The sequence below is a fragment of the Physeter macrocephalus genome, chromosome 6 (assembly GCF_002837175.3).
Source record: "Physeter macrocephalus isolate SW-GA chromosome 6, ASM283717v5, whole genome shotgun sequence".
Classification (NCBI taxonomy): Eukaryota; Metazoa; Chordata; class Mammalia; order Artiodactyla; family Physeteridae; genus Physeter; species Physeter macrocephalus.
The window spans coordinates 58,679,284-58,701,984 of record NC_041219.1 but is presented as its reverse complement, the minus strand read 5'-3'; the positions used below and the strand labels follow the sequence as shown (position 1 = coordinate 58,701,984).

At 36.2% G+C, this 22,701-nt stretch overlaps 2 protein-coding genes across 2 annotated transcripts; one reads left to right on the top strand and one right to left on the bottom strand.

Moving 5' to 3' along the window:
• Positions 1-2,841: 2,841 nt before the first annotated feature.
• Positions 2,842-8,105, top strand: CLEC4D (C-type lectin domain family 4 member D). The gene is made up of 4 exons (XM_028491487.1): positions 2,842-2,902; positions 6,320-6,471; positions 7,520-7,635; positions 7,931-8,105. Exons 1-4 carry the CDS (start codon positions 2,875-2,877, stop codon positions 8,103-8,105), a joined length of 471 nt encoding a protein of 156 aa, XP_028347288.1. The 5' UTR covers positions 2,842-2,874.
• A 4,328-nt stretch (positions 8,106-12,433) lies between these two features.
• Positions 12,434-17,556, bottom strand: CLEC4E (C-type lectin domain family 4 member E). The gene is made up of 6 exons (XM_007118837.4): positions 17,420-17,556; positions 16,519-16,611; positions 15,829-15,918; positions 14,162-14,313; positions 13,435-13,550; positions 12,434-12,647 (listed from the first exon to the last, which is right to left on the bottom strand). Exons 1-6 carry the CDS (start codon positions 17,454-17,456, stop codon positions 12,488-12,490), a joined length of 648 nt encoding a protein of 215 aa, XP_007118899.1. The 5' UTR covers positions 17,457-17,556; the 3' UTR covers positions 12,434-12,487.
• Between the last annotated feature and the right edge of the window lie 5,145 nt (positions 17,557-22,701).

The following is a 22,701-nucleotide window of genomic DNA, read 5'->3' as shown; positions in this document are numbered from 1 at the left end:
AATTCTGAAGGACAACTTTGCAAGGTAGAGTATTCTTAGTTGCCAGTTTTTGTTTGTTTGTTTGTTTGTTTTTTTCCAGCACTTTGAATATATCATGGCATTTCTTCTGACCTGAAAAGTTTCTGCTGAAAAATCTGCTCATAGTCTTACTGGGCATTTCCCTGTATGTAACAAGTTGTTTTTCTTTTGCTTCTTTTAGGATTCTATCCTTGCTTTTAACTTTGACAATTTAGGCATATGTGTCTTCGTTTGGGTCTCTTTGCATTCATCTTATTTGGAACTCTCTGGTCTTCCTTGATTTCAATGTCTGTTTTCCTTTCCTAGGTTAGGGAATTTTGCAGCCATTGTTTCTTCAGATAAGCTTTCTGCCTCTTTCTCTCTCTTCTCCTTCTGGATCCCTATAATGGAATTTTGGTCCCTTTGATGGTGTCCCACAATTGCCTTAGGCTATATTCACTCTTTTTCATTCTTTTTTCTTTTTGCTCCTCTAATTGGATGAATTGTCTTTGAGTCCATTGATCCTTTTCTCCACTTAATCTAGTCTGCTGCTGAGCCCCTCTATTGAATTTTTCAGTTCAATTATTGTATTCTCCAACTCTGTGACTTCTGCTTGGTACTTTTCTCATATTTTTTATTTCTTTGTTGAAATTCTCTTTGTTCGTGCATTTTTCTCCTGACCTTGGTGAGCAATTTTATGACCATTATTTTGAACTATTTATCAGGTAAGTCACTTATCTCTGTTTCATTAAGGTACGTTTCTGGAGTTTTGTCTTATCCTTTTGTTTGGAATATATTCTTCTGTTTCTTCATTTTCCTGACTCTCTGCATTGGTTTCTGCACACTAAATAAAACAGCTTTCTCTGCCAGCCTTGAATGAGTGGTCTCATGTAGGAGATCAACCTTATTGTTCAGCCCAGACCTAGTTCTCAATGATCTTTGAAAACTTTGTGATTGTCCAAGCCACTTGTTCTTAGTGGTTCCCAGAAGTTGAGGGTGTGCCAAGACCTGTCAGTGTCCCAACAGGATGATCTCAGTTAACGCTGATAGAAGTTGCTTGGAAGCTTGACCCTCAAGCAGCAGCTTTTAAAGCATGCAAGTGGTCCTCTTTCACGGAAAGACTGTAGTGGGGTGTTTCTGTCTGCCTCTTCTGTGCTGAGCCCTGGGGGGATAGCTGGCTAAGAAGTGTTTTATTGTTTGCTACAGTCCTGGAACTCAAGCTCTGCTGGCCACCACAGCTGGGCCATCAAGGAGAGTGTCTCCTGGGTGGAGTGGCAAAAGCTTGGTGCCAGATGCATGTGCAAGCTGGTTCTATGGGGGCATAGTTGATTAAGAACTGTTTCTTTGTTTGCTACAGTCCTGTGGGACCCATGAATGCAAATCCCAGTGACAACTAGAGATGGGCAATCCAGGGTTGTATCCCTTGGATGGCAGCCACAAAAATCAGGGATCCAGATGTGTGCACAATCTCCTTTCAGGGGATACTGGCAATCTGGACTGGGGCAAAGGGAGAACATGGAGATGGCTTCTGCCAGCCTCCCTTGTTTCTGGGGAGGATCACAGTGAGCCCCTCGACATGTGCTAAATTAGGAGCCTGATCCTCAGGGGACAGCTTTTAAGATAGGCAAATAAGCCTCTTTCAGGGAAAGACTGGGGGATGGGCACTTCTGTCTGCGGTCTCTGTGCTGAGCCCTCAGAGGTTAGCCACAGAGTCCTCAGGAGCTTGTTGAGAACTGTTTCTGATTGTCTTGTTCGTCTCATAGACTCAAGCCCCATTCACTTTCTGAGGTAGGTGTTTCCAGAGGCATGTCCCTGTTGCAGCAAAAATAGAAATGAGGCTTTTCTTTTCTGATAAACAAGGAAAATAAGGAAACAATGAACAGGCTGGGGAAACAACATAAACAGGCCTCAAAGAGTTAAGCAACCTTGGTTATTCTTTCGCTGTTACTACTAACAAACACTTGTAGCTAGACTTGTCCTTCACAAAGCTGATTGCTCTCTGACTCCATATGAATTATCCTTTGCACGTGGCATTTTTTCTCCCTCTATACTCCCTTGTAGTACTCTTCATTTCAGAAAGAAGGTCATTTGCTGATAACTTCAGGGACACTGGACCCGGTGCTGAGCCAGCTTTGGCCATGAATTTGCAGAAGAAAAGAAATGTTAAGACCTTAATTACTTTGAGCCTTATCACCTACCACAGACTAAGAGCCCCTGGCTATATAACCTTTCCCTATTCCCCAGGTAAGGGAGGCACAGTTCTTGAGGCATTAGCCTGCTGTGTCTTCCCCTTTGCCTGGCAGAGAGATAAAAATCCTCTCTATTTCTTTTCCTCCAAATCTCTGTCTCCGTATTGCTATTCGCCATCGGTACACAGGGAGCCAAGGTTTTTTTTGGCAACATCCTTCAGTGGAAGTCTTAAAATTTGGGGCAGTAAATGTTGGGTTCAAAACCTTTGCTCCTCAGAGAGAAGCTGGAAATTGTTTTTGTTGCTGTGCCAGGTGTGGGGTTTATTCTGAGAATGTGTCTCAGCCTTTCCTGTCCATTTTGATGTTGGGTTTTTCATGTTTCCTGATATGTAGGAGTCACTCAACTAGTTTCTGGATTTCTTTCAGAGGGAATTATTGCATGTGTAGCTGTAGATTTGGTGCCTCCACGGAAGGAAGTGTGTTTAGGAGCCTCCTATGACACCATCCTGAACCAGAACCCGATGTCTATTTTTATTCTTAAAAAGAATTTAAGAATTTAATAGAAATTCTTAAAGAATTTCTGAATATATTTCTTTATCCACAGAAATATACCCTGGAGAAAAAATATAAGAGGCTGCTGAGGCTGTTGCTTCCCCCAACCTCTGAACCATAAGAGATTTAACACACAATGGGGCAAGAAGAACCACAAAATAAATGTGAGTATTTTTTCTCCTTTTAGTTTTGAAGAAGCATATTTAATTATGACTAAGATTTTAAAATATGAATTGATGATAGTTGTAGTTGTGCGGATTGAAGATGGTGATGGGGAGGAGGAGGTTGAAGAAAGAGAACATGACTTTGGTGAAGAGGAAGGACATCAGTTCAAAGATATCGGGTAGTAGAAACTTCTTTATGAAATGTAAACTGGGGCAAGAGAGGACACCAAGTATATAAAAAGTAAGATGAAAAGAAAGAGAGTAATTTGGGAAGATTCTTTTAAGGGAAGAGAGAGAAGAAAGATATTATCCATATTTTAAGAACGAAATTGGTCTCCTGCCTTATATCGTACAAAACCAATGTAAGTTGGAGTATCGGCCAAAATGTAAAAAGCAAATTAAAAACACTTTTTAGAAAATACATGGAGACTATATTCATGACCCTGAGACAGGGAATGATTTCTTAAACAAGTCACCAAATGTTATAGCCATTAAACAGAGTATCAACAAAGTATACTACATTGAAGTAAGAATTACTGTACAACAAAAATACCACTAAGAGTGAAAACAAAGCCACAGGATGATATTTGTCATGCATATAATTAATAAAGGATTAGTGTACAGAATATAAAAACAATTCTTTCCAATCAATAGGAAAATATTGACAATACAACAGAAAATGGGCAAAGGCTTAAATAGGCATTATAAAAAAGAAAAAATGAAATGTCTAATAAACATAAAAATATGTTTAACTTCATTAGTTTTCAGGGAAATGCAAATTCAACTCACAATGAGATACCATTGCAAACATTCAAGGATGGCAATAAATAAAGTCTGGCAATAGCAATTATTGATGATGCTGTGGAGCAACTAGACCTTCAATGAATTGCTGCTGGTGGGAGTGTACAGCAGTATAACTGCTTTGGAAAAGGTTGCCGCTATCATAGTTGGCAATACATATATCCTATTACCGGCGATTGCACTCTTAGGTCTATACCCAACAGAAATGCATGCTTATGTGCTCTAGGATGCATGGTCACAAATGCTCAGAGCAGCATATTTCACGCTAGTCAAACACTGGAAACAAGGCAAATACCTACCAGAAGAAGAATAGATAAATACGTTTTAGTTCATTAAGATAATAGATCACTTTACAGCAATGAAAACTGATGAATCATGGTTGCATGAAACAACATAGATAAATTTCAGAAACAATGCTGAACAGAAGACAGAAGCAAAATAATAAGTTTTGTATGGTTTCATTTATATAAAGTTCAAAAGCAGGCAAATCTGATCTGTATGGTTTAGGGATATGTTGTTAAGTGGTAAAATTGTGAAACAAAGCACAAAGTGATTACTTTAAAAGCCATGGCATTTTACTTTTTGTGTTCTGTGTGCCTGGTGTCCTTCTTTAAAAACATAAATCCAACTATAAAAATAACATTAAATGTGAATAGATTAAACATCCAGTCATAAGACAGAGATTTTTAGTCTGGGTATTTTTTTAAAAAAGCAGGCAAACAAATAAAAACAAGCCAGATAACAAAGGCATTACATCTTTTAAGTACGAAGAAAGAAAGTCTACAATTCTATATCCAGTGAAAATATCCTTCAAAAATGTAGGCAAAATACTTTTCAGGCCAAAAAAAGCTGAGAGACTTCACCAGCAAAACTGCGTTCTATTAAAGAAAGCTCTTCATGTGGAAGGAAATTAACACCAGATGGAAAATTGATTCTTTAAAAAAAAAGGAATAAAGATTGCCAGGAACTGTAAATATGTGGGCAAACATAAAAGATATTTTTATTCATTTAAAAATTTTAAAAATTAATTGACAATTTAAAACAAAAACAATAAAAATGTATTTCAGGGTTTATAACATGCGTAGATGCAAAATGTATAACAATAAGAACACAGATGTTGGAAGGGGGTAACTGAAATATACCTTTTGAAGATTTTAATTTAAACATGAACTAGAATAAAAGTATTTGAAGTTTAGCTATAAAAAAAAAAACAAAACCATTGCATGAAAAAACCATTGCATGATTACGTTTAGGAGAAAGGGAGGGAGCTGCGTTTGGGATGTGAGGGCCACCTGGGGTGTTGGTAATGTTGTGTTTCTTGAGCTGGGTAGTTGTCCTGGAATGTTCACTTTACAATAATTTGATAAACTGTACATTTATGTTTTTCACTTCTTTAGATTTGGTTATATTTCAGAGTGAAAATATTGAAAAGATAAATGTGTAAGGCTCATAGGACTTTGCAGAACTATCCCAGTATTCACTAAAAATCTCCACTCTAACACAAATCCTGATAGAAAAATAGGCTTAAAAGCATGTGCACATAAAGGTTTGCAAAACTACCCCCCAAAAGCACAAAATGGACACTATGATAATAAAAATATTAATTTTCAACAATTCCTTTCAACCAATTCACCAGGAGCTGGAACTGCATAGGAAGAACAGAGAAGGTGGGGCTCTTAACCGTTAGGGTAAGAGAAAGGTTAGAGCAGTCAGCTCCTATTTCCGTAAATAAGCAGTCATATAGGAAAAAGAAACTAAGTTTTTTTCCTCCTTCACAGTGACTCAACACAACTTTCTATGCTGTAAGAAAGGAATGGGGGTGTTAGGGCTCCCAAGGCGCCACCCAAAGCTGACATGCTTCAGAGAGAAACCAGAATGGAAAGGTACGGGTAGCAGAGAGCATAAGACAATTTCCTTCTTATTTCCGTTCAAATTCATAACCTGATTTAAAGCATATCATTTATACATTATGATATAGAGAGATTAAAAGAGCATAAGATGAGAATCTGGCACAAGAGTAAACATCAGTAAATTGAGATAGAATTATTTCTCATGACTATAATCCATTGAATAACTAACCAGAGAATATGAACAACACATTTATGAGCCATTTTTGGCATTCAAAACATAACATTTTCTTTTGATTCAGACATATAAGGACTGTTTCCTCCTAGAATATATAGCTTTGCCAAAGGGTCTTTATCTCTTTTATTCTGGAATTTGTAAAGGCTTATTTGGGTGAAAGGGAGGAAATACATGAGCATTTTAGCAGGTTCTTTGCCTCCTTCAGATAAAATGTCCTGCAAAAACCTTTGTTATGAAAACACTCTAAATATGGTCGTAAATAGATGTAGGGATATTGAAAGATGATCATGTCTTCTAAGAGAAGACCTTGTAATTTTCTCATAGTCATTATGTAATTCAGATATTTTTGTTTAGAAGATAATTAGAAATGTTATTTTCAGGATTTTTAAAAAGGGAGAGACAGAATGACTTTGGTAATCCTGGTATTGTTCTCATAAATGTTAGTTGGATATTAGGTAGTGAAATAGTTATGCAATCCGTTACAGATGACATGCATAGTGTAACTAATTTTCCTTTCAATTTTCACATGAGGGGTCACCTGGAATTGCTGTCTTGTGGGCTGGAGAGCCTTCCAGTCCAATTGCTATTTTCCTTTTAATGACAACAAGACGTGGGCTCAGAGTGAAAGCCACTGTATGGGGTTGGGGGCTCATCTGGCCACCATCAGCACAGAAGCTGAGCAGGTATGTTGACAGGTTTACATCAGTTTCTCTGCTGGTTTGAATCTCTTTGCTGAGAAAGAGGAATGTCTATGCTCTGCTATACCTCTGTGCCTTTGCTTCATCTCTTCCAACTGCCTGGAAAGACTTTTCTTCCTCTCTCATTTTTCTTCACATGGTCAACTTCTTCTGGTCTTCCCAGATTTGATTCATGCGTTATTTTCTACAGAAAACTACCCTGACCACCTTCTCTGCTCCATCCTTCCTATTTGGAGATACTTCCGTGGCACTTTGTGCATCGTGTGACCATGGCACTTACTTCAGTTTTCCAATGAGTCCTACTTTGTAGAGGGCTGGAGCCATGCCTTAAGCATCTTTGCATCTCCAATGGCCTGTGCAGTGCTACGCACACTTAGATAGGTCCTGATAAATATTTCATGAGTAAGTAAATAAATGAATGGTTAATCAGGATGAAATAGCTTCTCAGAATAGAGCACAGAAAAAATAATTCAGAAGTATGGTTGTCATTCTAAAAAAAAAAAAATCTCAGGGTAAATTCAATTTGAACTGAAATTTATTTCCTCATGTAATATATTTCCATATATGTATGATACCATGACTCAAATTCTATTCTTGGTTAGCAGTGTTTCCTGGAGGATTCTGTTTCCATGACTTTGCAACTATAGGTTCACCAACTCCTGAATAAAATGGAGTTTAATGAAATACACAAACAATTGATGAAGGCAATTTTAAAAATAAAAGTTCCTAGAAATCCAATCCTATTAAGCACTGTGCTAAGTGATTTGCAAGTTGATCTCACTTAATCTTCACAGTGACTCTATGAAATAGTGGAGTCATCCCTTCTGGAGTTGAGAAAACTGGGATTTGGTGAAATTAAAGCAATTGCTAACATTATGGAATAAACGCCAAAGGCAGGATGTGAAAACAGATCTGATGCCAATGCTTTTGTGCTTAACTAGTAATTTATTTGACTTCTTTCCTCTGTTCCTAACATAACAGCTATCACCTGATAAAGGCAAATATACTTATAAAAATTCACATTTTTATGCAGAATGTTATCACTCAATTTTTGGATAGACGATTTTCATATTTCCTGGGACTTACAGATGAGAACCTTGAAGGCCAGTGGCATTGGGTGGACAGGACACCATTTAACCCACAGATGGTGTGAGTATACTGACTGGGGCAAAAGAGCTTTATAGGCAAAAGTGAGAAGAAGACAGCAAGCAGAATTCATTCTGAGGTGGAGTATACGAATGTAAGAAAGCTTACTCGGAATAGAGCCTTGTGTGTTGAGTAACCTCTATACTAGTAGACTACTATGCTTGTGTTGGACAGTGCAACTCTAAATGTTTCACTAGGAGCATTTTCTCTGCCTTGTCCTCTGGCCTCTACCATACACACCCAACATGTATAGACACACACACACACACACACACACACACACACACACACACTTCAGATTCTGGCACGAGGGTGAACCCAACAACTACCAGAAAGAAAAGTGTGTTGTCTTTGTTAATGACAAAGACAAATGGGCCTGGAATGATTTTCCTTGTGACTTTAAGACAAGTAGGATTTGTAAGATACCTGGAACAGCACTCAACAAGAAGCCTAGGAAGGGGTCCCTGTTATGAGGACAGATAAGAAGAACCAATTAGACTAGGGAAGAATGTACGTGCATCGTGGGAACAGAGAAAACATTCTCAGTCACAGAACATTTTCAGTCATGATGGCCTTAGTTATTCTTGTTTAATTCATTCAAGATAATGTGCTTGTGTAGTGTTTTGGTGGAAAAAATCATATTTTTCTGTGAGAATCAATTTTAATTAACTTTGCTTTCTTGATAGTATTTCAAGGTATTTACTTTTCAGCTAGTGTGTATTGATTAATGTATCTAAGAGTAGCTTGAATGGTGAAATCTATAAGTCATTGTTTCCTCTGCTCCAATTCTTAGCTCTTAAAGTTCAAAGGTGGGATATTCCTACTGGTAGTGGTGTATCATTGTTTTTAACCCAAATATCACAAACTCTTTAAAGTTTTTAAGCAACATTTTTATTGTCTGATGCTTCATTTTCAGACTTCTTAAGAGTATGTCATTAGATTGAAATTCCACGAGCAAAATATTTTCTGAATAACAGAATAGAATAATTAGAATTATGGTATTGCCTAGGTAGACAAAAAAGTCTATTTACCTTTTCAAAAATTTACTTCTTACTCCACTTTAAAAGTCTTCCCATAGTGGGGAGTCTCAAGCTGACTTAATTTCTTTTTGAGTGGAAAAGTCCCTTACAGGCCACCTTTACCAAACTCCTTTAATTCTATAGCTGTGGACACAAAACCCTTGGGAAGCCAAAGAGCTCACCTTCACATGTCTAGTGTATGACAGAAACAGGACTATGGCCCAGATCTACCTTTCATAGCAAGTGAAAAGTGTTCCCTTTGGTATTACGGGAGAGTTACTGGAGGTGTTGTGGCCTCTTGGCTAAAAGGTAATAGTTCTTAATTATTCTGGCAACATTGTATTAGTGTTTCTGTATTTTTAATTTGAATCAGAAAAAAATTATATTTTCAATCCATTTATGTAAATTGTTAGCATGTTTCTTTAGAGCTGTAAAGCTGCAGTTCAAACTAGCAAGGAAATCGTGGCTTTAACAACCTGAAGTTATGCGTTTGCGATGTGTGTAGTTTTAATTGTGAAGCAGTCATATCCAACATCAACAAAATAAGGCTGTCTTCTTACATATATTCATTTTGCTGATGTTTCCTGCATCCAAGCTAAAAAATTTCAAGCGACAGCTTTTTAACCTAACTTCCTTACCACTATTTTTAAAAACAGTATTTATTCTGTAAATTAGTGATCTTGTAAGTTTGAAATATTAGTGTTTGATTGATTGATTGTGTGTGTGTTTGTGTGTGTCTGTGTTTAAAGCTGATACTTTTAAGTGAAATAGCACCAAGTGACTTTAACTGTGTTAGCCATAAATTACATAGCACAAATCTACAAAACTCGAAATAAATTTATGTAAATGATAATAGGCTTGTATAGTTAATATTATCCATTTATCATTTGTATAAAACTGTATTTAAAGATTCAGTTATCAATAAAATATGACCTGTTTGTGATTTTATCTGTGTCTACATCTATACCTCTAATCTATTTCTCCGTCACAGACCAGGTTACCATCTCTCTTACCTGGATTATTGCAATGGCCTTTTTTCTTTCCTTTTTTTTTTGCGGTACGCGGGCCTCTCACTGTTGTGGCCTCTTCCGCTGCGGAGCACAGGTTCCGGACGCGCAGGCTCAGCGGCCATGGCTCACGGGCCCAGCCGCTCCGCGGCACGTGGGATCCTCCCAGACCGGGGCACGAACCCGTGTCCCCTGCATCGGCAGGCGGACTCTCAACCACTGCGCCACCAGGGAAGCCCTGCAATGGCCTTTTGATTGTTCTCCCTGTTTCCACACGTGGTCCCTTTCAGTCTATTCTCAACTCTCATGGCACCTCTCCTAGTCTTCACAATTTCTTTAAGACAGCTGATAGTAATTTTATAAAAATAATTGCCTATTTCTTTAGGGCATTGCAATAGTCCTAGAACTTTGAAATACTTAAAAAATCTAAACACTTTTTATCTTTGAAAATGTAATGTATGTGTGCATTAAAAAGGCAAACAGTAAAAAACATTAATAAAAGTATAAGGTGAATCTCTCATCCACCCTGAACCCCTAAATGCCTCTTCAAAGTAACTATGATTATCGGTTTCTTATATGTATATCTATATATGTTTATATTTCCCCCCATGCATTCACACATGCACATGCAAAAGCTACCTAGCTATGCCCCATCCAATGAATGATTTTAGGGCTATATTGTTGAGAAAGGAAAAGGGGAGTGGGAAGAGGAAGAAATAGGAGAGCAAGAAGAATATTTTAGTTGATTCCTTATCATTTTTCTTTTAGGGACCCTTCAGGAAAATGTTTTTGTGGTAATCTATATGGCCTATAAAATTCTTGAAGTTCAAGAATTCTTAAATTTCACCTCAATTTTTTTATTCGTTAAATTCAAGTAAAATTAAATTTAATGTCTTAAAAGACTCATCTGTTGTATGATTTCTAACTGTCTATATCAACTTGGGATTTGAATTTTTTTCACTTTCATCTTTATACAATTGTGCTCTGTAGGAATTTTTAATAATAAATATGTATCATTTTTATAAGATGTAGTACAGTGATTTTTCTTTTTAAAAAAATTAGGGGGCTTCCCTGGTGGCGCAGTCGTTGAGAGTCTGCCTGCCGATGCAGGGGACAACGGAGCGGCTGGGCCCGTAAGCCATGGCCGCTGAGCCTGCGCGTCCGGAGCCTGTGCTCCACAACGGGAGAGGCCACAACAGTGAGAGCCCCGCGCACAGCAAAAAAAAAAAAAAATTAGGGACCCCAATGGTAATAGTATTTAAGTCGTAACAGTGGTTTATTTGGGGAATATGGTCTTGGGAATATGAATGATTAATTACTCTTTATTTTTTGCAACTTTTTGGGTTTTCTGGTGCCTAAGTATTTATGTAGTCCCATAAAATATGATATTTAAAAACAGTTTCAATTGGATGATTTCCTTCTCAAAGAAGAATTTTCCTTATAAATAATTTAGGTTCTAATGATCTTTACTTTAGCAAATAAACCCTTAACAATTGTTTCTTTTCTTGCCAAGCTTTGAAGACAGAGTTAGTTGTATAACTTAAATTATAAATGATGAAATAACATACATTAATATTTTTATATGTCTTTCAATATTGATATAAAATGTAAGATAATTGTAGCCACCTGAAGTACAACAACAATGAACAAAAAAATTTCCCCACGTTTTTCAATGTTTCCTCATTAATGTTTATGAGATGAAAAAAAGAAATCAGAAAGTTGAAGATATTTTTATTGGATTACTTTCAGGTTGAATGACTTTTGTTTTAAAGGCATATTGATTTGAAAACCACAGATTGTCACTTATGCCTAAGAGAAATAAATGTTTGTAAAGAAAACTAATATATTATATTCACTTGTTCAGTTGAATTTTCCCATTCAATGATTATGCGTTAATTCCAATGATTTCAAGGGTCTCTTTATGGTGCTGTGTGCAAGAAAAATGGTTTAAAAGCTGCCATGTTTTTTATATATTCTTGAATAATCTTGTCAGTATTGATAGAATATTATGCAATAAATGGATAGGCTTGAGACAGGAAACTGTCAAGTTGACTGTTCTTTTAGAATAATTTGACTATTGGACTCTGGTTCTGGCTGAGCAATAGATACAAATTTGGGTGCTATCCAGTTAGTCAATGGAAGAGAATAGGAAGGAAATGGAGTTCCTGGGATGAGTAGACTGGATGACAGTCTCTTTGGAGCTGAAGGTTAGCATGATCTTTCTAAGAGGTGCAGTAAATGCCTTTGGCCGAAAAGTCCACACCAGTCTTTTAAGCAGGAATACGTTTCATGACTTGAAGAAGTTTCCTACTTATTATATACGAGAACATAGGGAGGAGATATGCTTAGGTAGGGATGGAAAAACAGGATGAAATTGAGAAGAGAAGATAGACTTTTCAGGAACTAAAAAGAAGACATGATACAGAGCCTGATTTCGAATTGCTCAAGGCACTTTCCAAAATCCTCTTCTTTGCTGGATTTGGTGCTTGTTCTGTGTCTCTGTATTTTCTTACAAATACTCATAACTGAAGCAAATGTACCAGAAGGAGAAAGGAATACTCCTTTTTTTTTTTTTCCCCACAACATTGCTAGAGAAGCTTGGTAAATTCTGAGAAATCCCGAGACTGATGTAGAGAAAAATGCACTCTGTCAATATCATGAATTATAATGTTCAAAACGATGTATTTTTATTTACCTCAAAGCAACAAACACTTATGAAGTCCTTATAAAGTGCAATGCACACTTTTATTATGTTGGAGTTGTGCAGCTGTGATTATCGCTTATTCCTTCTCATTTATATGTTTACGTTGTGCCCTCTGTCTTGGAGATTTATCTCTGTTCAACTTTTCTTTCTGGCATTTCACAAATCCGAAACATATTGAAGAAACAGGGCATATCATTCCAGTTTTGCCTTGGATTTGAAGAGTCTCTTATGGTGGCGCAGTCCTCCACTGTAGCTATGTTGTTGGGCTCTCCTATATCCCAGAAGCTGAAAGAGAGAGATATGGGAGATTTACAAGAGGTAAAGTGACCTGTAAACTAGGCAAATAACATTTGTGTTATTTAACGTCACCACAATTTTGTGAGGCAGGGATTATAATCTCTTATTGATAAAGAAAAGGAATCTCAGAAAAGCTAAACCATTTCTCTAAGTCACAGAGTTTGTGAACAGTGAAGTTAAACTGGATCTTTCTGACTTTCTGTTCTGCTATGATGTCTCATGGCTTTAGATCCAGAATGAGATGTTATGGGAAGGATTGATATCCTGATGGATTTGTTTCCTTCATACTCATATCTCATATCACGTTTGTTCCCTTTATTCTACAGAGTTTGTATTAACTGAGGCGCATACTTCAGTCATGTTGCAGGGCTATAGTGAAACAATGTTTTAAAGGATCAGAGCATCCTACTTTTACTCCATAAGAATCTGTTGTCTTCCTCAAATCACTGTTTTTGTCTCATTGACTGCAGTTTGTGGGCATAAGACTACGAATTCCACTCTTTGTCTTGCATGCATTTCCAATGAATTAGTGCTCAATTCTAAGCCTCTTCTCATTTCATCTGTTATTTCCCCTTTATTCTTGAGCTAGTTCTAGGAGATGGGAGCAGTAGATCCTTGTACTTCTCTTTTCTGTCTTCTACATCAGCTCTTATCACCAAGAATGGACTTGAATATACCTCCTGGACCAGAAGGAAGTTCTGAAGACTCTCCTCAATGGTGGTCTAACTTTACAATTTGGGCTAGTGTTATAATTCTACTACAAGAAGGAAATTACCTCAGAGACTTTGTGAAAGGTGTACCATCTACCCATTGCCACTGACTCTCAGTCACCTGGTCCGTCAGTCCAATATAAAACTCTTTCTTTTTAGGTTTCATACTGTAAAGGAATTCCTATGGAAGATACACACAAAATATGAGGAGATCAATTATTCCACTTCTGAACAAATGTTGAACGTAGTTGTTATTAAAAGAAATAAAGTAGGATCTAGACTAGAGATGACAGAAAAATGGGCCTGAAATGGTAAGTCATAGAGGATTACCTCCTGATTTGTTTATTGTGGTAAAACATACATAACATAAAATTAAACCAATGAAAAAGAACCTTCAACAGAGAAGGAGGTTCTCAGTAACACAGTCAAAATTTATCTACTGTTATTGGTAGCCCCAAACATTACAAATCATAGCTTAAAGATAATGGACATTTTGCTTGCTCTCTTTCACATGTTTATAAACATACTGGTCATTCTAAAATGAAGTCCCAACGCTCTTTTTTCCTGCCTTACTAAGGAACTGAACATGGAAGTTCCTTTTTTTCTAGGTTCTTCTAGTAATGAAAATAAAGTTGGTATTGACTTACAGAAATGGTAAGAACAGCATGTATTTCAGTAAATTCACTTAAAAAATAGTAACTGTGGGCCAAATACAGTACACATGTATGGAAAAAGGGATGTGTCCTGTGAAGGGTGTTTCATTGGCACTGGAGGAAGCTGAACTCCAACTACCTGCTCCTCCTCTGTGTTGATAACCACCAGATGAGCTCCCATGCTCGAGCAGTTTTTTAAGCTTGCTGTCCAGGTCATGGTGTTAGTAGAAAATAAATAGCAGCTGGATTGAAAATGTACCCAATTCAATGGACAGCAATTCTTGACTGAACCTAGAAGGAGAGAAGTTTCTGTGAGAGTCCTCACAGACCTGGGTAAGTTACAGAAGTGGGTAAGATAACAGAAACCTTCCTCTGGGCCCATAAAGTTCCTCATTTATCATCCGAAGCCTTGGAACCCCTGTTATGCTACTGACACGGAACCCTATTATCTGTTCATAGACTTCCAAGTTCAGAGAAAAATTATGCATTTTATCTGAGTGACCTCTAAGCAACCACCTCTCATGTTGCCCAAACAATGTACCCTCCACAGAATCTCCAAACTTGTTGTCCAGATGGGCTACAGTTCTTAGACTTATAGAATTTAAGTCTTTGAAGTTTATGGGACCCCTCCTGCACTGTTGGTGAGAATGTAAATTGATACAATCACTATGGAAAACAGTATGGAGGTTCCTTAAAAAACTAAAAACAGAACTACCATATGACCCAGCAAGCCCACTACTGGGCATATACCCTGAGAAAACCATAAATCAAAAAAGATGTACCACAATGTTCATTGCAGCTCTATTTACAAATGGACCTAGAGTCTGTCATACAGAGTGAAGTAAGTCAGAAAGAGAAAAACAAATACTGTATGCTAATGCATATATATGGAATCTAAAAAAAAAGAAAAAAAGGTACTGATGAACCTAGTTGCAGGGCAGGAATAAAGATGTAGACATGGAGAATGGCCTTGAGGACACGGGGTGGGAGGGGGAAGCTGGGCAAAGTGAGAGTAGTATCAACATATATACACTACTGAATGCAAACTAGTTAGCTAGGGGGAAGCAGCAGCATAGCACAGAGAGGTAAGCTAGGTGCTTTGTGGTGACCTATGGTGGTGGGATATGGAGGGTGGGAGGGATTCTCAAGAGGGAGGGGATATGGAGACATATGTATGCATTGGCTGATTCACTTTGGTGTACAACAGAAACTAACACAGTATTGTGAAGTATTTATACTCCAATAAAGATCTATTAAAAAAAAATTAAAAATAAATAAATAAATAAATAGTACAGTCTCTCTCAATTTAATGGTGAGGAAATTATAGCCCAGAGAAGGAAGTCATTTTCTACTGTCATGTATCATTTTGCTAAGACTTGGATCAGGAATATATGGAAGAGTACAGGGGGCATACTTCTGAGGTATTTCCAAATTTCCTACTCCATGCATTTTTTTCTCCTTCACCTCATTTTGGAAGCAGGTGATGAATAAAAACAAAAAGTGCACTTCTGGGAATAACACCTTCCACTTCTAGATTGACTCTTCAGACATATACCTCAAATTTATTCTAAAGGTTTGCTATAATGTCTGCAAAGTGTCCTGCCCCAATGCTAATTGCACTTCCAAAGTTGTATTCCTGTCCTCTTACCAACTCCTCATTATTCTCTGACAGTACAGGCAAGATTTTGCATTTTGCTTTTACAAAACAGGACCTAACTCGACTACTTTGTTTATCCCCAAATCAATCTAGAAGCCAGAAAATGCTGATGGGTAAATTTAGCTGTTCAAATTTGAGGACTATTATACCTAATCCATCATTATAGCAGGAGAAATCCATGAAATCCTCAGGTGGCTGGAACTTTTTCTCATCACAGAGCTGAAGGGTGTGATATGTCACTGTAAGGAAAGGGACACAGTTAATGTTCATTACTCTTGATAAAAATACATTTTATCATCTCTGTAGTTATAAAAGTACCAATAATTATGATATTTCCTTACTATCTACTTTTCCTTCAGCATGGAGAGGAACCGAGGTTTACTTACTCAAAGAAAGAAGAGAGAATTCACATTTCATGGTTTTCCTGATTTATGAAAATAAACGTACTTTTTTTCAGGCCCAAAGACCCAAAGAAAACAAATGTGTTTGCGCTCTCTCTTATGCCAAGTCTAACCTCTCAAACCTTCCTTCCAAGAAGTCATTTGTTGTGCCTCTGGCTAGGATATCAGAGCAGGGTTACACTAATGACAAGGGTACGGGGGTGTGGGTGGGGGACTCAGGGCCACTAAGGAGATAAAAGATGTGTACCGTGAAAAATGTGTCACAGGTCACTGAAATTTGGTAACAGTTTTATACTGGTTGGGGTTTCTGGCTTGAGATAAACAGGGGGAAAATTGGAATAGAAATACCCTTTGTGGGAGAAGAGAACTCACAGGCAACAAGGAAGAATTCACTCCTAATATTCACCAGGGAGCTTGAATTTGACCTTCAGAACTCACCAATACATCTGGTGATAAAACAGGCACTCAGTAGCAGGATGCAGAGCCCAGCAACGGTCCATAAGAACACTTGGGAAAAGAGGCATCCTCTTTCTGGAGAAAGACATAGACATGGTCAATCTTCCCTTAAAATCTACAAAAGAGATATAAGACATTCCTATTACCCTGCCTATCTCCTTTCACTTGCATTGTCTATATTGAGTAATTCTCAGACTTCAGCATGCATCAGAATCATTTGGAGGGCTTGTTAAAACACAGATTGTGGGGCCTCACCTCCAGAGTTAAAAATTCAGTAGAGCTAGTATGGAACCAACAAGTTCCCCGGAGCTGAGGTTGCTGCTGGCCTGGAGACCACACTTACACAACCACTGGAGTAATTCATTACTAACTTTAAGACTCTGACTCATAGACTTGGATAGATGTGCAATTTTTCCTTTCTAACTCTCCCAGATTTCTCCCCTTCTTTCCCCATCTTTCTCTCTCTCTTTCTCCCTCTCACTCTTCCCTGATTTTCTTGTCTCTCTCCTGCTCTCCTCTTTTCAGTGTCTCCTTTCCCAAGTCCCTTGTAAGTCAGTCAGATAAAACATTGATGATCTAGTAGTTCCTCTCCTCCTCCCTCCCAACACACATTTTACCTACAAGGAGAGTGAGTTGCAGAGATGTGAAGTGACTTGCCCAAGGGGACACAATGAACTATGGAAAGGGTAGCTCTCCCTAAACTCAGTCTCCAGCAATCCAATGTAACATCTGGTCTAACCATCCTCTTTTACTTTCCTCTCTTTCATTCTCTGTCTCTCCTCTTTTACTCTACCGGATATTTCCTATTGTCCTATCCCCAACATATTTAACATCTCTTCCACAAAAAGATCTCTGAAAGAAATGGGATAGTTGCAAATTTTACCTGTGCTTTGTGATGCAGATGACTTGGATGAATCCATTCTTTCTCTTTCTGCCTCTCCCTTCCTCCTCTCCGTCTCGCTCCTCAGTTTCTAAGTATAAGAGTGTTTTGTTGGTAAGATTCAAAGAAAAAGAATCTTTAAGGATGACTACTTTATCTGTGTTTTAGGAAGCTCAACCCTAAGACTTAAGAAAATTAACTTGCTCTGTGGCTGTGTGTTTAAGTCAGGATTTCCTTTATTGCATAAGGAGGACAAGGGAGTTTATTGGGCAGCAAGTCAGTCTCCTCACTCCAGGGAACAACAAAATGGGGAAATGATAACATTTTAAGTACCAACAAAACAGACTGACCTTGGGGAGATATGAGGGGCTTAAAAAATATTGTTTTATTTTGGTCAATAAAATTTTTCTGCTTTCTTCCAGACTTAACTCATCCCTAAATTTTTCCTTGACACCTGTGGAGCTTACCTCTGTACTCCCAATTTCACTTTGATCTTTAATCTTTTTTTTTTTTTAATTTTTATTGGAGTCTAGTTGATTTACAATGTTGTGTTAATTTCAGGTGTACAGCAAAGTGAATCAGTTATACATATACATATATCCACTCTTTTTATTTTTTTTTTAAGATTCTTTTCCCATATAGGCCATTACAGAGTATTGAGTAGAGTTCCCTGTGCTATACAGTAGGTTCTTATTAGTTATCTATTTTATATATAGCAGTGTGTATATGTCAATCCCAATCGCTCAATTTATCTCTCTTCCCACTTATCCCCTGATAACCATAACTTTGTTTTCTACATTTGTGACTCTACTTCTGCTTTGTAAATAAGTTCATTTGTACCCTTTTTTTTAGATTCCACATATAAGTGATATCATATGATATTTGTCTTTCTGTGTCTGACTTACTTCACTTGGTATAACAATCTCTATGTCTATCCAGGTTGCTGCAAATGGTATTATTTTGTTCTTTTTTATGGCTGAGTCATACTCCATTGTATATATGTATCACACCTTCTTTATCCACTCCTCTGTTGATGGACATTTAGGTTGCTTCCATGTCCTGACTATTGTAATTAGTGCTGCAATGAACATTGGGGTGCATGTATCTTTTTGAATTATGGTTTTCTCAGGGTATATGTCCAGGAGTGGGATTGCTGGGTCATATGGTAGTTCTATTTTTAATTTTTTATTCACTTTGATCTTTACTTTTACACATTCATTGACTGAAAAGGAGACACACCATTTGGCACAGAGCTGGGCACATAGTATATGTATTTATACCTTAGCGAGGTGAATTTCTTTTCATCTGTCATGTTTTTCCTTCCTCTTTCATTTGCAGGTCTTAAACAGTCTATTATTGTGGATTTATATGTCTTTTATCAAGTGATGACCACTAGGCTATTTTACAGGTCCAACTCAGTTGAACAGCCTCATGTAGCATGACTATGTGCTTTGAAACTCAGCTCAATTTCTTACATCATAACACAGCTTCTGAGGCTTTGGAGGCTCAGTAGGAAGTTTAATTCTATTGTTCTGGATTATTTGGGGGTTTTTGTTTTATATTGTAGCCTGTTTCTCCTAATGGGAAAAATGAATTTGAATGTCAGAAGAAGCAATTTCAATTAGACATTAGAATATAGTGCCTTTCTGGAAGATTAGTTGGATATAGTAATGTCTCATTACTATAAAATACTTAAGAATAAGATCAACTGGTCTCAGTTGATTTAAATTCATGTCAGTTTCATATATATATGTATATAATATTTAAATTCATGTTAGTTTTATATATATATATATATATATATATATATATATATATAAAACCTGGTAATCTCCACACCCGATGACTCACAGACTTCCTGTGTGTTTGAAAATAGCCCTATTTTCAAAGGGACTTTTTATTGTTCCCGTGTGTTGGTCAATTCCCTCTGCATTCTCCATTTAACAGTTACATAGATTAATTAGAGAATGTTTAAAAATTATACACGTTTATATTGTAAACATATGCAATTTAATGTGTACTATCAGCAAATGGCTTTTGACTGGTCAAAAGAGAGAAATTATCTAGTGGGTGAGTTATATGAATTATTAAATGATAAATCACAATGACCACAGTCCATTATTTATTAATTATTATCAATCAGCAGGAATCAATATTAATAAACAATTATGCATTAATAATTTAATGAATATATAATTAACTAGATATTAATAATCATGTTTTAACCAGCCAAAATATGTATATGATTTTATCCTTTGTTTTATCACTTTTCCCCAAATTATAAAAATAATATTTTTATAGTTAATAATATGAGAAAAATACGGCAGGTAGAAGACCTCCCATCTATCCTTAGTACATATGCTTGTAAAGTCAATAACGGTCAACAATTTCTTGTATCTACTTTGAGAGTTTTTTTAAGTTTATATGTAAGTGCAGTTTCTATATATTGTATATTCATTTTTATGCATTATTCATTTATTCATTTTTATGCAGATAAGATCATACCATGCATGCTTTTATGCTTTGAAAATTACTTCTATATTCATCAATGTATTGGGGGTTTATCTTCTTATTTCTAATGTTTAAATTTTTCCATAATTTATAGACCAGGAACTTTTGAAGGACATTTAAATCATGTCCAGTTTTTTGTCCCTCTAACAAATGAGGCGACAACTTACACATATTTGCAGGTGCACAATTTTCTGCCCAGTGATTCATGGCCAAGTGTTAAAATCAATACTTGGCTTGAGCTTTCACAGAATAACATTCTGGGGTATAAAAATAAATCTTATATTTTGTCTGAAGGCAATTCTTTTCATTATAATTTAATATTGAAACCTTATTATGTAAATATAACACAAGGACATTACAGTGTAGGAACATTAATTACTCAACAGGGCAGGTGGTATATTACTCTTGTGACCATAATGCCACAAATTTTCCTTACGAGACAAACACTTCCTCTTCCTTGTGGGAGAGCAGAGAACAAGATATTTTTGGATACTTCACTTTTCTCTAATCCCTTCTTGTTCATATTCTTTAACAACAGTGAAACATTCTCCCTTATTAAATATGATTTTTCATGAATTTTTCTCCCTTATGATATTTTGAGGTGGCAAAATTGATATTCTGCTGCTAATTTATCTTTGTAAAATGTGAAAAATTCCCCAAAAGAATTCATCTTAAAAGACCTAAATGGAAATTAAGTGTCAAGAATCATTTATTTCATTTTTAAAGATTATTATGTCTAACAGAGGTATTCTGCAAAGATTAGAATTATGATACAATTAATTTCTATTACATTTGTATTACTTTCTCAAATTTTATAAATGTGTGTTAAGTATATTATTTAAATTTTTATGAATGATTTTATTAAAGATGTTTCATTTTCTAATTAGTGTATCTATTATCAATGTCCTTATTAACTTTATAATTTTAAAATAAAGAACTTGTATAATAAAAGTTTCTATTTAATATTAGTTAATTATTAAGTGAAGTTCTTGATATTTAACTTTGTATATAAATTTAGCAGGTTTTTCAAAACTATTACTGTAGCATTTTATTATTGATAATACATATAGATTTATATTTCATCACACTGAAAAGAGTTTCAACATGTAAATCATGTAAAGAGTTTTTTGATTCAATTTACTGGTCAAATGCTTGATTATATTTAAACAAATGTACAAATATTAACAATAAACCCAAACAAATACTAAGTTTATATTATTGACATTGGTTAAATAAGATGATTATCTATGTGATTATGTGAACAATGATGACACACAAATCATGGGGCTCCAGAAATGACCTACAGGTAGACATTCAGCTGTTTGGCCTTCTAAAGATAGAGGGTAAGGCCTCCGTGAAAATGCAGATTCTGGCTGATAAGGTAGCCTAGAGGCAACAGCACATCTCCTACCTTTGTATACTTGTTTGATTATAGTCACAGGATAAATTGCTAATGGTAGAATTGTCTTATTAAAAAGTATACATGTTTAAAATTTATAATAGACAACAATACATTGTCATCTAAGAATTCTGTACCAAATTACATGCTTACCTCATAGTATATAACTTACAATTTTCTCTAAACACTTACCAACATTGGACACTATCAAACTTTAAAATATCTGATCTGAGAGGCAGAAAATGTTATCTCAATCTTTTTTTGCATTTCATTAATTACAAATGAAGTTAATAATCTTTTAGTTCAATTTGCTTGTCTTTATTTTCTTAGAAACTCTTCATAACTATAGATAATTTTGGGGAGGGTATATTTCATCTGTTTCTTATTGATTTGTAAAAGTACTTTACATATTTAGGAATTATCCATATATTATTCACATGCATGGCAAATATTTCACCCAGTTTATTGTCTTTGACTTTATTTAGTTTTTAATCTATTTATTTATTTAGTGGTGGTATAGAAGCTTTTACATTTTCAGGTAGTAAAATTTATTAAGATCTCCTTTATGTTGTGCTATGCTTAGAAAAGATTTCTGCACTTCAAGATGATAAATTATTCACCAGTATTATAAAATAATATTGAAATTTATTTTATGTAAGAATTGACATAGGAATCCAGCTTCAATATTTTATGTGGTTATTTATTTTCACACATATAACTGAAATACACATCTGTTTTGTACATCAAATTCCCTTTTTACGTATTTACATTACTACGGGACTATTCCTTCACTAGATTCAAAATTATGTTATTATTGTAGTGTGTTAATGTGTTTAACTATTTGGTAAGACATATACACCTTCATTGCTTTTAGTTTCCACACTTTTGTGCTGCATCACAGGTTTATGAGAAAAATTTAAAGTCATGTTTCAAAAAATAACATTTTAACATAGAAATACATTGACTTTGTAAACTAATTTAGGAATAAATGACACTTTCACAGTATACAATGCTAACTGTGGTGAATATTGCCCATTTGCTTCCAGATCCAGTCTCTACCCTCTGCACCTTTTTCTGTGCCCTGAGAGGCAGACCGTTATGGAGGACATCAGTGGGTTCCCTTGTTCTCTGGCTTCCTGGTTAGGATTGACCATGGGAAGCACCTTCAGGGTATGGGAGGGGGGCTGTATTCTTCTGCTGAAGCGTACAGAGCCTATCCAAGTCTCTTGCCTACAGCTCTGAATCCTCTCTCCAGATTTGGTAGTGATGGCAGCCCTTGCTCTTCAGGTCATAGGGTGTGTGGATAATCCCTCTCTAGCTGTTGCTAGCTCCCGGATGCTTCATCATCACTGTTGGCTTCCTTAACCCTGCCCAC

Coding starts and splice junctions, on each gene's coding strand:
- CLEC4D (XM_028491487.1), top strand. CDS start 2,875: ATGGGGCAAGAAGAACCACAAAATAAAT. Junction 6,472..7,519: donor TCAGCACAGAAGCTGAGCAG/GTATGTTGACAG, acceptor ATTTTTATGCAG/AATGTTATCACTCAATTTTT. Junction 7,636..7,930: donor CCATTTAACCCACAGATGGT/GTGAGTATACTG, acceptor CACACACTTCAG/ATTCTGGCACGAGGGTGAAC.
- CLEC4E (XM_007118837.4), bottom strand. CDS start 17,456: ATGGATTCATCCAAGTCATCTGCATCACAAAGCACAG. Junction 15,919..16,518: donor TTTTATCACCAGATGTATTG/GTGAGTTCTGAA, acceptor CTTTCCTTACAG/TGACATATCACACCCTTCAG. Junction 14,314..15,828: donor CTGCTATAATGATGGATTAG/GTATAATAGTCC, acceptor CTCTCCTTCTAG/GTTCAGTCAAGAATTGCTGT.